Raw genomic sequence first — 15,666 nt, 5'->3', positions numbered from 1 at the left:
GTTTTTGATATGTTTTGCTGGTTAGATGTTTTGGGCAATGTGCCACAGCTATTCAGTGCCACAGTGCAAGTGCTCCCTGTGTTAAATTGATGTACTGATTAGTGACTCCATGATTGGGTTATTGGATTTACTTGTCAGACCCTAGTACAGTTCACCATGTGTGCCCAGGGCTTGTAAATCAAATGCTGCTGGTGGGCTTGCAGCACTGGTTGTGCCACCCACAGAAGCAGCTTGTAAAGTGTGTCTCAGGCCTGCCACTGCCAGGCCTGTGTGCAGTCTGTAACTGCCATGTCGACCTGGCAATTGCACCCACTTGCCAGTCCCTAAACCTTCCCTTTTTTTCATATCAGACACCCCTAAGGTAGGCCAAAGGGCAAGGTGCATTGTAAGTATAAGGTAGGACATGCCCTGGTGTGTGTGTGGCATGTCCTAATTACAGCCATTTTCGTTTTTCACTATTGCAAGGCTACCTGCTCCCCGTAAGCCAGAATGGGCAGTTTGATTATTACATCTTATAATCCTAACTGACTCAGGGAACATGGTAGAAATTCGAATTTAATATGCTTGAACTCAGAATACATCTTTTAGTAAAGTTGGTTTTAACAAACTGTGTTTGAAAATACCACTTTTAGAAAATAGGTATTTTCTTGCCTAACTATCCAAGCCTGCCTCAGCTATGTTGTGTATTCCTCGTCTGGAGTTTGAGTGACAAGGGCTGGGGGATTCCAGGAGAGAGGGTGAGTCAGCACAGTGCCTGGGACCTGAATAGGGCTGTGCCTTGCCTCCACAATGCTGGCTCCACCTCCTGTGGTGTGTCTGATGTCCCTGGCCTATACTGTGAAAGGAAAGAAGGAGTCTTGTCAACAAAGTGCTCCAGGACTGACCAGAACTGGTTTGGACTAGGCAGAGGCCTCTCTGCCTTCAGAGAACAAAGAGAAAAGTAGTATAAATATGGGGACCCAGACCCCAAGACTTTAGATCACTTCTGGGAACAAGATAAACCTTTTGCCAAGGAGACGAACCAAGGAAGCTGCAGGAGTTTGGACTGCCCCTCTGCCAGTGTGCTGTTTGCTGGGTTGGCCTGCAGTGGTTTCTTTATTGACAAGGAAAGGAGAAGGAACTTTCAAAGAACTTTCATCATCTTGCAGAATATTGCTCCGGACACAATACTTCACCTCCAGCTCCCCTCAGAGTTTCCTAGCTGGGAATTCTGTCTGCAAAAGCTTACATGTCGCTGGGAGCTGGAAGCGCGACACATTGAGAGAAGCGTGTCGTAGTCGCAGCTGTTGCCATCGCATCACCAGAGAAGCGTGTCGCCACCGCAGAGGTTGCCGCCGCATCACCAGAGAAGCGTGCCTTTGTCAGAGCTGTTACCCGATGCATCACCAGAGAAGCGTGTTGCTGCCGCAAGGTCACCGCTGCACCGCCAGAGAAGCGTGTCGCAGGGCCTGTCATGGCTCCAAAGCTACAGAGTTCGCAGCACGGCTGCCGGGCATGCACACATCGTCTTCATGTCGTCGCATCAAGGACGCCATCTTATCGCATCGCACCGGATTGTCGCATCGCATCAAGGTGCCATCTTGCGCATTGCAACCAGGCCGCAGGACGAGAATCTATGCATCACCTCCACTCCTGTAAGGATTAAGACGCATGCCCTACTCTGCGCAGGCATTGAGGTGCGACGCATCATCTCCCCCGAAACATGGAACCGACGTATCTCCCACTCTGCAAGCCTTTTGTTTGTTTTGCGTTACGCATCCAGGTACTTTTGTGAGAACTGTGTCTCATTTATCACCAACTTGAACTAAGCAACTTCTACCATCTTTAAGTCTATTTAAGTACAGTATTGTGGATTTTTGTCGTTTGTGGTCTTGTGTTAAATCTATAAAATAAATACTTATTTTTATAAAACCTGTGTTGTGTCCACTGTTGCTGTGTATATTACCAAATGCTTAACACACTGCCTCTGAGATAAGCATGTCTACTCGTGCCAAGCTCCCAGTGGGTGAGCAGGGGTTATCCAGTAGTGTAATCCCCTTTCCCTGACTTAGAAGCAAGGGTCCTTATTTGGTCAAATGTGTACACCATTGCCAACTAGAGACCCCCAGTTCTAACACTGATAAACACTGAATTCTCATAGTTATTACATTTGAGTATGGTTATTGTCTCCATTTGGTTAATGGTGAATCATGACGTAGCTGTGGCATTATTATTAATATAGTGACCCTGTGAAAAAAGCCAGATGGCTTCTCATATATATATAATAATGTGACACTCTGATAAAGCAAGTAGGCCTTCCATATATGTATTGATGTGGTGACACCCCAGACAAAATCAGTAGGCCTTCATAATATATACACACTCTTATATTCTGATGCTTCATATAGTACAGATGCATTTTAATTATGAGGTTCAGGGCCCCACTAGGGGTGTAATATGATATGAGGGTGTCACCAAAGGCATTTCCAACTACCTGATGTATATATTTGTAATGTAATGCCTAATATTCATTAGTGTGTGCGTAATAAAAGTATTTGTACTTTATAAAATAAAAAACATGGACTGAACAATAATGTATTGATTGTTGTTGTTGTGTGACAGTGAATTGTGTTTGCTAGTCCACACTACCTCCCCTCAGTAGACGTTGGACTTTTCTGCTTTGCTACCTGAGAGAGTCAAGTGCTATAATGGGGTAAAAAAACACATGTTTTCTTATTACTTACGCAGCTCTCACATCCTTTACAATAGAGAAACCAATGTCATACAGTGAGTGAAAAGGAAAAACATTAACAACAATAAATGAGTATTGAAAGCGCTCAGTAAACATGAGAAAGGAGACAGAATAGACAACAAAGCTACTAAAAACAACAGAATCAGAAAATCAGTGAGGTGATAATGAAGACATAACAGTGATACATTTAGTAGCAGGGAAATGGTAGGATAAAAATGATGTAGAAAACAACCAGGTCATTGGTTATGGTACCGCAGAAAATAACCAATGAAGTAAATCATATTACTACATTGAGCTCTTGCCTAGCGGTCCCCTACTTAGGGGTCCATTAGGATGGCGGGCGGCCTTAGTCCGCCCGCCATCCCATCGGTAATCGGGACCGCCCGCCATAAGGGCGGGGGTCCCGCGGGGGGTATTAGGATGCGTCCGCCACTCTGGCGGGCGCATCCTGTATTTTTAGCATTGTGGCGGGCGGTGCTCTCAGCACCGCCCCCACCACAATGCTAAAAATGCACTTTTACATTTGCATAAACAAAGCGGCAGGCACTGCGCGGTGCCTGCCGCTTTGTTTATGCAAATGCAGGGGGGTACCACAGGTACCCCCGTGTGCACCCCCCACCTCTCCTTCACTCTGGTGGGGGCAATCCGCCCGACATCCTAATGGGCCCCTTAATGTTCTTCACACAAGATACAAACACTTTTAAACTTGTTTTATTGGGAAGCTCATCTAACCAAAACAGATGCACTTTAGATATGTATATGTTTGCTACAATTATGTAACAAGCAAGCAATCTGAATATGTAAGATTTTAAAGAACTATTCAAAAACTTGAGGATTAAAGAGGATAAAACAACTGCAATCACCCAGACAGCCCTGTGGCCCAAAATGCCAGTGCCCATAAGGGCAAAAACAGCAAGATGATGGAGAAAACATAAAGTGAGTCAAAATGCTTTTAGGTGTCCAGTCCTGCAGCAGAGAACAAACAAATTATGCATAGCATACACTTTGGGAACGATAACATCACAATTGCCGCATGGAACCTCGACCTATGCCTCCTAAAAGGATATCTGGGCACAAAAATGGATAGCCACAGATGAACAGAAATTGCAAAGACTAAACGGTATCGGTCAGGCTATTATACATGATAAGATTTCAGTAATTATTGTTTGTTCCACAATACCCACTATTCGTGTGCGTGTACGCGCATGTATGTATGTCTGCGCGTGCATAAGATAGAGAGCATGGGTAACTCTTTGGAACAGTAAAACTCTTGTTAGGCACACAGCTAGGCATTTTTTGTGTGTTAAAACTGGGTGTCAATGGAGGCGGGGCTTAGACGCCGACGGGAATGGCTGCTCAGATGTGAGCTTCGTCACGGCGCGGGAGGTTTTCGCTTTGTTTCTCGGCAAAACCTCGCTGATGAGCTCAAGATGCTAGACGCTGCCCGGTGAAGTTATCCTCATCAGCTTTTTCAAACTCGGTTGCTGCCTTGCGGTGAGAGGTCTGCAGTTGACATTTACTTGTATCATCGCATTTCCCTCAGGGAATGCGACCACCATTTTATTTCACTGCGAAGATGTTGTTTCTTCAAATTTAAGCTCCAATGAGTATTTCATGCCCCAAAAGCCTCATTATTGGAATTCCATGTATATTTAAGGCTCTAGGTTAAGCTTTTACCTTTCAGTTACTTCTATTGACATTTTTCTGATGGTTTAGAAGAAATTTGCATTAATTCGAATTATTTTTGGAAATAACCTCTGGTGTATTTTTTACAGTGCCTCAATTACTCCTCCTTGTGAAAGTAATTTTCTGGACATACGTATTTGCCAGTCTGCTGTGCACCTCATCGGACTTTCAATATTTTGGCTTTGTGTTTCCTTTCTATGCTGCCTTGTGTATGGGGAGAACAAAATCTACTAGTCGCTCGTCATCTCTTGTGGCCCATTACAACCCTTTTTCCATTCTTCAAGAAACCATCGTGGATTCAGAACAAGGTGCAGTATCAAGTTTCTCGCCTTCAAGTATTCCACTGCCTAGTTCCAGAATGGCGTCCAAATTACAGGAGCGCATCCGCCCTCTTGTCTGGGAAACAGGTTAAAAAGGACCCGCCTTCACCAAATATATCTCCTCCATCAATCTCTATGGAGACAATTCTTGAGGAAATTTGGGCTCTTAAAACGTGCGTAGATGAGACCAATATTCATCTTCAACATTGGATGATAAGTGGTGGCACATGGAGAGCAGGGTTGTTCAATTAGAAAGCAAAGTGGGTTATTTTCATTCTGATGCCACTCAAGTTCCTCCTATGCAAACTCAAATCTTGCATCTTCAAAAGCAGGTTGAAAATATTGAAAACCGCAACAGACGCAACAATCTACGTTTTTACGGCCTGATAGAGGGACTTGAGTGCCCCACTCCTCTCTCCTTCTTCTAGTCAGTTCCACCAAAAATCTTGACCTTCCTGAGTCTCCATTATAAAACATTCAGAGAGCCCATCGTTTAGGTCATACTTCGCAGTCTGAGTCTTGATCGAATAAACCAAGGGGAGTTATTCTGTATTTGTTGGAATATACTGATCTGTTGAAGGTCCTCCAAGCAGTCAAGGCCAAGGGTAAACTCTCCTGGCACGGATCCGCTACAGCGGACAGATGGAAGACATTTTTAGACATGAGGCTAGCACTGAGAAATATTAATGCCAGATTTGGTCTTATTGATCCTTGTCTGTTTAAAGTCACTCATAAAAACAAGACCACGACCTACTATTGTTAACCTAATCCATTAATTCTTGTTAGTATGTAATGTAGTCCTAGTTATGTGTTTTATATCTGATGTAAATTGTTTTTGTTAAAACTTTGTATAACCTGTTTCTTCTACTTTTCCCAGGTCACGTCTTTTGTCATAAGTCATGTATGTGACTTCTCTCACGGTTTTGATAATATTTCTCCCTCCCGTGCCAGTGGCTCCACCACCCTAGAAGTTTGTTTTTTCTGGTATGTTATTTTTTATATCTTATGTGTGGGTTTTGTTTCTTTTTCTCTTTTTCAATTCATGTTCTTCTCCTCCTCCTTTACTTTCCTTTTTTGAAGAATTTTTATCAATTCCTTGTTTATTTTTAGCTTTTTTTCTTAAATCTCTTTTGTATATCAATTCATTGTTTTCATTTTTCCTGTATTCTATTTTCCTGTATTCTCTCTCCTCTTTTCGAATTTCAGGTTTTGCCTTATATGCAATTTTTGCTGATAAGTTGTTACATTTTCAGGTTTCCATTATATTTTTGTTTGATGTTCTCTTATAAAGTTATTATAGAATGCTACCTATCACTGCCTATCATATGTTCTATATATTTACTTTCATTTTTTAGATGACTAAGATTTATCTCATGGAATGTAAAAGGTTTAGGCTCTCCTATAAAGCGTGAAAGGGTTTTGTCTCACATTGCCAACTTCAGGGGTGATATTGTTCTTTTGCAAAACATTCATATTTCAGACAACGAAGTACCTAAGCTTAAAAGACAATGGGTTGGTAATGTTTTGCTTTTCCGGGCTCAGGGAAACGTAATGGGGTAGCTATTCCATGTCATGCCTTACCATACACACTATTTCACAAAATGCCGACTGTGAAGGTAGATGGATTTCAGTCTCTACTTACTGATAAAATTCCACTCACTATTGGTAATCTGTATGCACCTCCTAATCCAGATAATTCCTTTTGGCTAGGGGTGTTATCCAAATTAATGACCTATACTGATGACTGATTGTTGGAGAGGATTGTAATATGGTTTTTGATCCCATTATAGATAGACGCTCCAAATTTACATTTCTTTTTTCACAAGTACACTCTCAGTTCACATCGACAATGTCCCAATGCTCCCTTATTGATGCATTGATATTGTGCAACCCAACACATCAGGAATATACTTTCTTTTCTCCTGTCCATTTTTTTCAAACATGCATAGATTATATATTTATTTCTAATGCTCTAGCTAAACATGTTATTACTCTGATATATGATCTATTTTGATCACCGACCATGCACCAGTCACTTTGGATTTGGATTTACTTCCTCCCTCTCAGGGAATTAAGTGGTGGAGATTTAATAATTCTCTCCTCCTAGAATTGCAATTTACACATGATTTTGAGCAATTTGCTAATACATTTCTCAAAGAAAATGAATCCCCAGACATAACGCCTCAAATTATCTGGGATACTTTTAAAGCCGCTTCTACAGACTTTGTTTTAAATTTTGTTTCCTAGAGGCGGAAATTCACCTCTAATAAAGTTAAGACACTTAATACACGTACAGGGGTGTGGAATTTATTAAAATATCTACTTGTCCATGGGGCAGGTTGCTTCAAAAATCTACTTGTCCTGTAACAAAATCCACTTGTCCCTTTGGTGCCATGTAGTGCTGCCACAAATTATGGCAGCAATCTCATTATATAAAGAGCTCTTATATAGCCTCTCTGATTATGCCAGGGCATATCCCATAGAGTTTGAATACTAGTAATCATTTTATGTTGCCACGTTTCCACAGATCTCTACATACTGGGACTGAAGATGGTGGTAAGCAGTAGTTCCAGGGTTGGACCGCCCTATTGAGTCTGTGCAAACCTACTAACTTGCATGTTTTAATGGTTTTCAACAAATCTTCTCTAATCTTTCCCATACTGAGAAATGTTGGAAATTTACTCCTGAGAGTGGCAGACTTAAAACTTCTTTCAGAGTCGGGAAAAAGGTAGTTGGAGGGAAAATGAAATTTCAAACATCCAGGTGTTAACATGAGCAAATCTACACATGCATATTTACTCATGCTAAAATGCAGTTCACAAATATTTTGTTAAAGTACAATTTCTTGCCCTACTAATGTAAATTCTTGTGAATTCATGAAAGCCGTATACCAAAGGTGCACTTTTGAGACTTTCTTTAATAATTGGGCCCCTAATTTGGTCTGGCGTTAACCAGGACCTTTTGTGTTTATTAAAATTCTCTCTCTCTCTCTCTGAATCAGCTGGCTTCACTGTGAGTGACAGCATTCTACTCTTTCACAAGGAGCATATTGGTACACAAAGTAGTTTTGTTCAGTGCCAGTAACTAATGTGGCAGTGTGTGCTTTTTTGAGACAAAAAACTATTTTTGAATTTGCCAATGTTTGTTATAACGGCAGCTCTCACAACAATAAGGTTTTACAAAAGCGATGCCAAAACAAGTCACGCATTGCCAAAACTAAAAAGCTGACCACCAATGTCAGACCTAATGGCTTTGCCAAGGCTTGTTTATTTTTGTTTCCCATAATCTTATTGAAATTGGTTACACAAATTTTCCAATATGAATATTTTTGGAAAATACTAGCATGCATCAACACATTTTACTAAACGATGCTGCAAAGAAATGGTACCTGAAATTTTACAGTAGTATAGCAAAATGGTTTTTTCCCTACTTTCATTTTTTAGGAACATTTTATATTGAAAGCAAAGAAACATTAATCTTGCTTTCAAGCTTCTGCAAATATTTGCATCTAATCAGAGCGCATTCTGTGAGCATCATGCATAGCCTCATGTTGCTAAACTTTGAAACCATGTGTACACATTTTCATACTGGAACCACTGTCAGTAGTGCAGTCAGAACGTACATTTACTTAGAGCGCTCTCCCTAATAATAAAGGCTTTCAATTATAATAAAGGCTTTCAATTAATGAACCATAAATACAAGTTTGAACAGCATTAACACATGCACACAAATATTAACTTAACTACAGGCAGTACCCTTCCCTGATCCTTAATGTGGTACTGCAAACTGGCAGCCAAAGGGTTTGTGCTGCAGGGGGTTGGGCCTACTTGTCCCAAGGACAAAATACACATTAAAACTTGTTGCCCTTGACCCCAAACCATATGTCCTGGGCGTCGGGCTATAGGAATTCCACATCCCTGACGTATTAAACAATTTGGAACATTCTTTTTATAACTCAGTCAGAATCTTTCTTAAATGATTTAATATCTGCTAAAATTGAGTTTAATACACTTACTACGGAAAGTGCCAATTCATATCACATTAATCTAGTGTGAAATATTATGGGGGTCAAAATAAAACAGAGAAACTTCTTGCCAATTATCTTAAAATCAAAAAAGAACGTACAATGATTGATTTTATTCTAACTTCTACTAATAAATCTGTACACAAAAATGAGGATATGGAATTTACAAATATTTTATCAGGAACTATATACTCCAGAATATTCCTCTAACTCTCAAGATCATCTTCAGTATCTATCTTCCAACCCCTTGCTCTCTCATCAAGATATTGATTTTTGCATATTGGAAAAAGATATTCTAATCCAAGATATCTCTAATGCTATCCGTTTCATTAAACGTGGCAAAGCTCCCGGACCTGATGGTTTTACTATTGAATTTTATTCTCATTTATCCTCACTTTTATTAAGCAAATTACATCAACTTTTCCTTTATTTTATATCTGCTCATACATCAGGTGATTCCTTTCAAAAGGCATTAATATGTCTCCTCCCCATAGATGATAAAGATCATAGATTGTGTAAAAAGTATCGCCCTATTTCTCTTATTAACCTAGATTATAAAATGTTTGCAAAAATATTAGCTCCTTGTTTGGATAAATTATTACTCCAATTAATTGGGAGAGAACAATGTGGTTTCATCAAAGACAGACACCTTTCAGACAATACTCGATTATTTTTCAATGTACTTAGTAAATCCAAATCATATAAATCTTCTTTGGCAGCTATTTCTTTGGATGCGGAAAAAGCATTTGATAGAGTTAGTTGGTCATTTATTTTCTCCACGCTTTCTTGGTTCAGTTTTGGTCCTAATTTTATTCATTATGTTTCTTTGTTAAACTCCTCCCCTAAATCATCTATTTTGGTTAATGGTCTTATGTCTCCTTTTTCCCCTCTTCATAGAGGCATTTGACAGGGGAGTCTGCTCTCCCCTTTATTATTTATACTTGCTTTGAAACAGTTTTTAATAAAAAATTCGCTCTAACTCACAGATTACAGGTTTTGCTTATGAGGACACTCTGCTCGAACTTTCTGTCTATGCCGATGCCGAGGATCAGTTTATGTCTGTCTCGGGCTATAAATGAAATGCAGACAAATGTGAGATTCTCCCTCTTAATAAGTTATGTTTTCATGCTTCTTTTTATTGGAATCCAGATAAGATTAAATACCTAGGTTTGTGGTTCTCTGACACAGTTAAGGATACAATATCCCTTAATTTGAAAATGTTACACTCACTCCTTCATGCACATACTTCTCATTGTAATCCTTTGGTTTTATCCTAGTGGGGTCGTCTTGACACTATAAAAATGATGTTGGTTCCTATTATATTGTTTTATATCTCAAATTTGCCAGTTAATATTCCACAGTTCCAATACAAAATGATAAATTCTGTTTTATCTACATTTTTATGGAATAATAAAGAACATAGGATGTCATTTTTTAAACTTAAAAAACCAAAACATCTGGGTGGAGTTAATTTTCCAGATTTCCATAAGTAGTGATGAATGCTTTATTTGTTGATTAATTAAAATCATTACAAAAACAAAAATACATAACAAGCACAAAATCTGATTGAACAAATATGAATACAATGCCAAAATATAACATGCCCGACATCGGATTAACCGTTTTCCAGTTTTGTAGGTAAAGTGCATAAGTACATGTGATAACAGCTTATAATTTCCAGTTAAAATATAACATGCCCGACATCAGATTAACCGTTTTCCAGTTTTGGAGGTAAAGTGCATAAAAACATGTGATAGCAGCTTATAATTTCCAGGAAAAGTGCAATGAGCTCACATGGTAACAATTAAAATTAAAATACTAAATACAAGCAACCAATATGACTAGATTTCTAAAATGACTAGAACTATTAGCAACAGTGATACAATGGTATCCCACCATCTATACTAAGGTGGCCTGTGCTTTCAACAGTAGCTAAAAAAATACAATACATTTTCCACTGACAAAACTAAAGTGCCGCGAGCTGACAATAACATAGTTACTAATACATTTTAAAACTGATCTGTACATTATAGCACCATACTCAAATCTTAAAATCATTGGATCGATCTTAGCTACAAAAATTACCAAACAATATTAAAATATCGCAAGGTTTTAAAATGATTTAAAAGTACCCTAAAATTGCCCACGTACTCCCTAAAAACAATAAAGTCATTACTTCACACCCAGCAATTTATCAATTACTTTAGGAATCAGCCTTACATAATTTCTTTTCAGCTATAAAGATAAATTGTACAAATTGCTGTGTATTATAGACATTGACACCACTTAAGCAGGATATTAATGCAGATCTACAAGTTCTAACTCCTAATTCTTTAAAGATAGGTTTTAAAATTAGCTTCCTTTCGTGACACATTTTTTAACATAGTGTAACAATGTGTAGCAACGTTTCCTCAAACAACCCGCACTGCCTACAGACGTTTGATGACCATTTATACTCCCACTTAGGGGTTCCATCTTTGGTTGGATAAATGCCGAACCTTAAGAGCGTAAATTTATTTTTAAACAAGGGTTTTAAATGAAAAAGTAAATATGGTTGAGCATACAATTTCTCAAAAGAATTAGCTTTAGGCCAGAAGTGGGTTCTTTTTCTTAGCTCATCTTTATCCATAATTTCTGACAGAAGAGCAACAGTTGTATTCAACATCTTTTTATATACCATGATGCTCCTAACTTCATCGACCAGATTTGGGCATTCGAAACGTGAAAGGCACTCAGATAGGTAATCCTGCCAGCTTCTCGAACATTGGCCTTTCAAGATCTCGCACCAGCACAGACCTGCTAACGTGCCCTCCTCCGCTCGAGAAAAAAACAGTAAAGTTTTAAAAAATGCGGCTTGGCGGACCAAAATCTGGTTCCTCAAGCCATATTCCAGTCTTAAATTAGCACGCGGGATCTGTCTGGGTATCCTATAAACTGATTTATAAGTCCTTATTGATTCCATAGTCCAGGGAGGGAATGAGCTTTGCTCTCATAACTTTAAGTAAATGATCATAATTAGGACATAATAACTTATCTCGCAGTTTTCGAAAGGCAATAGCAAGAGAAGTTCCTTTAGCCTCCAAATTATTAAAATGCTGTCTAAATGACAGTCCATCGTCAAATGTAATTCCCAAATACTTGTAGGATTTTACACAGTCTATTGTTAGACCATTAATATTCAGATCCTTTACCCCTAATTTACCCTTTCCTATTAACATTATTATTTTTTTTTTTTCGTTAATTGTTAAGCCATTTTGGGTAACATATGTGTTAAATGAATTTATTAGTCTTTTCAAGCCTATTATAGTATGACTGAGTAAAATAGTATCATCTGCATACTGTAAATATTTAATTTCTTTACCCATCACAGTGGGCGAATGCGAAATTACATTTTTAAAATGGGCTGGGAGATCGGCCATAAATAAGTTAAAAAGGCAAGGGGCGAGCACACACCCCTGTTTCAAGCCGACATTTGTATCAAGTCGACGGGTGGTGTGACTGCCGTCGCCAATTTTAATCTGGACCCAAGTATTAGAGTATACTAAATTAATAATTTTTAGAAGAGTTTTTGATATACCCCAATTAAGAAGCTTCTTCCAGAGAATATTCCTGGGACCGGAATCAAAGGCGGCTTTTAGGTACATAAAACATACGTACAATTTTTGTTTCCTACATTTTACTTTTTTGCCCAACAATGTTAATAAAATAAAATTTGTCAGAGTCGATTCACCCTTCCTAAAACCTGTTTGAAAAATGGGAATCAATTCTTCTCTCAGCGCCCAGGATTCCAACTCATCTAACAGACAACTTGCAAAAAATGTTGCCTCAACATCTGTGAGGGTTATTAGTCGATAATTTGCCGGGTTGTCCTGAGGGCCGTTTTTATAAATCAGCTGTATAATGCTCCCCCGCCATGAGTCCGGGATATGACTGGTTTTAAGAACCTCGTTAAAAAGGAACGTTAATAACTCTGGCCAATTTATAAGTTTAGCTTTAAAAATACAATTCGGCAGGCCATTGGGGCCAGGAGCTCCATTAGACCTAATCTTAAGTAGGACTTTTTTTAACTGTGTTCACTGACCAAGGCTCAAAATCATTGAAAGTTAAAAGGTCACTGACACTTGGGGGGTCACACCCACCTACTGGTTCCAAAGAAACATCATTGTCGGAACGTGCTTCGTCCACGAATGCTAGTCCAGTATTTGATTTCTTTAAAAAACTTATCCAACTTGATTCATCTATATTGGCACTGTTACTTCTAGAATGACCATTTTCTAAATTGTTAATAATACCCCAGAACAGTCGTAAATCCCTAGATTTGCAAGCAAAATGGAGTTTAGCCCAAGTTTCTTCATAATATGATTGTTTACCTCTCCAGATTTCCTTCTTATACCCCCTCTTTAGGTCTCTGATTTTAATTGACAATAAGAAGTAGGTGGTCCCTTTTGCTTTTCTGTACAAAGATCTTATTGTTTTATTAAGGGATTTTTTTCAAATACAATAAATGATGAGAAAACCAGCCCAGGTTCTTTGGATTCAACATAACCCCCCCTGTGCGTTCCCACCTAGAAAATGTATCCACGAGGGAATCACACAGGGAGGGCCAAAGGGCAACAATCGAGTTTCCTTTATGGGCTGAAACCAAGGCTTCTGGAATTAAATGAGAAAGAAACTCAATATTATCCTTCTCGGTTTTATCACACCATATTAGCCTTTTGAGGTTATAAGCGACGGGGGCAGATCTTAATATTTCCTTAAGTATCATTTAGCCTTTTGTCTTAAACAAGCCTCGCTTTTATTACAAGCTTGTGATTATACTCTTTATCCTTTACGGACAAATATTGCAAATTCATCCTGGTATCCTTTTTTGCTGAACGGATGCTTGTCATTTACCTGTAGACCTATGTTCTTATCTCTTCCAATTTTTAAGAACACATGTAAAATTATAACACTCCTAAAGATCAGTTTTTAGATTCATCCATTTAGTATAATATTTTTATAAAATAAATAATAGAATTAAATTCTGGAAGGATTTGTACTCTAAAGGTTTTAAATGGATTCATCAGTTCTTTCAAGATGGTACCAGCTTCCCATTTTGAGTAGGGCAATCACTTTTCTCCTTTCCAGATTCCTATGAAACTAAATACCGCTTGTTATCTTGGCAACTTAATCTTCTTTCAACAAACTCTCTCATAATTAAATAATCTCTCCCTCACCTCCTCCACTGCATAATTTATTGGAGGTATTACCTTCGGCATCCCAAATATATAAACAGCTTACTCTTGTTACAGAAGATAAGGATAAAAAAGGAGGTGGAAAATCTTTGGTAAATAAATCTGCCCACTACTTTTTGTACTTCAATTTGGAATAAGATTTGGGTTAAAATACATAAATCGTCTAGCGAGGCTAAAACAACTCAGACCTTATTCTATATTTATAATCACCTTTTGATCACCCCTGTTACATTACATAACATTGATTCTGCTGTATCTTTCAATTGTTGGTCTTCTTCTCAACCCTCAGTGGATCTAAAACAAATGCTTTTTGAGTGCCCTCTTATTTAATGAATTTTGGTTGGGAGTTTAGCATATAGACGCCTAGAATTGAAGAAGAGCCTAAACCTCCATTAATTGCTTGAAAGTAATAACACTATTTTATTTGTTTCATATTGCTTACTCTTATTTATAAATGTTTTCAGGTGCCCATAGCATTGTTACATTTTATCCTGATGATGTTATATATTGCATATTTGAGATGATATACTAAAACACATTTTTTGTTTCATTGTATTTTACTTGTACGTTAATTGCATAATAATTTCAATAAACCTCTCCTTTAAACTTAAAAAAAACTGGGTGTCAATTTGTGAATATATTATTATTGGTAATTATCAAAAACTATTTAGAAAAGGAAAATGTGCTGAAAGCCACATGGCTATGTCATAAATGCTTTATGTTTAGCTCCCACTCAAACTTTCTAAACAGTGATCTTATGACAAAGAGTGCACATATTGCTCCGGGCACCCAGTATAATGCAACATTGTAAAAGAAGAGCAACACAGTAACACAGTCATTACACTGTTGTTTTTTGCTTATTTACTCAGCATTCCATTTCAGGACAACCACAAATCTCAAAAACTCATCAAGAAGCTGAGTCACTTTACAGCTTGAGCTACTTGTCAGACTGTGTTCAGAAATTCTACCTCAGCAACGTTTCTTGACGAGATATAAAAAAAATGAAATTAGAGATATCTTAAAGTGATTACCTGCTCTGTTTTCTCATATATCTTTAAAATGCTGTATCGAAACAGATTAAACTCATTTGCATCACAAATCTTCGCTTAGCCAATTGACGCGCTAAAAATGACCTCACCTGATTCTGCACCTTGGACGCTCCGATTGCTCTGACATAAAGCTTGTGCTGCTGAGGCGTGAGGCACTGCTGGTACGTGAAATGGCTGAAATATCGCTGACGTCACTATCTGATGATTTGGCAGAGACGTTATCACAACTTCTGTACTGATCTCTATGAAGGGTAAACTAAATATAATAAAAAAAGAAAGAAACTGTGAGGAACCACTAAAAAAGAATAAATATAAAGATTTCACACTGTGCAGAGTGCCATTCATATTTCAGAGAGCCGAAAGAAAAGATTTAAAATTACACACAACTTTGGGAGCAAGTGGTAATATCACAGTAATTTTGACATCTGTACAAAAATGTTAAACAAATGTACACAACCCCGAATATGAACATTATAAAGGAGTGACATAACCTTTTTCTATGGATTTATTCATCATTTTAATAACTTTGGAATGTATACATTTGTTGAAACTCTCTAATCAATAAATTACACTTTACAAATGGATGGCAGACAAAGTTATCAGAAGAGTAATTTAATCTAGA

The 15,666-nt window shown here is 38.1% G+C and overlaps 1 protein-coding gene across 7 annotated transcripts in view; it reads right to left on the bottom strand.

Annotated features, from left to right (window-relative positions):
• RIMS1 (regulating synaptic membrane exocytosis 1) overlaps positions 1 to 15,666 on the bottom strand; it is a 2,308,950-nt gene that overhangs the window by 428,717 nt on the left and 1,864,567 nt on the right. For all 7 annotated transcript variants that reach the window (XM_078648052.1, XM_078648043.1, XM_078648046.1 and 4 more), the window contains one exon: positions 15,134 to 15,300. In XM_078648052.1, coding sequence (XP_078504178.1) covers positions 15,134 to 15,300 — 167 coding nt within the window. The remainder of the gene's footprint in view (positions 1 to 15,133; positions 15,301 to 15,666) is intronic.

The sequence above is a fragment of the Lissotriton helveticus genome, chromosome 6 (genome assembly GCF_964261635.1).
Source record: "Lissotriton helveticus chromosome 6, aLisHel1.1, whole genome shotgun sequence".
Taxonomy (NCBI): Eukaryota; Metazoa; Chordata; class Amphibia; order Caudata; family Salamandridae; genus Lissotriton; species Lissotriton helveticus.
The sequence above is the reverse complement of the archived record's forward strand: the minus strand, read 5'-3'. Positions and strand labels throughout refer to the sequence as shown.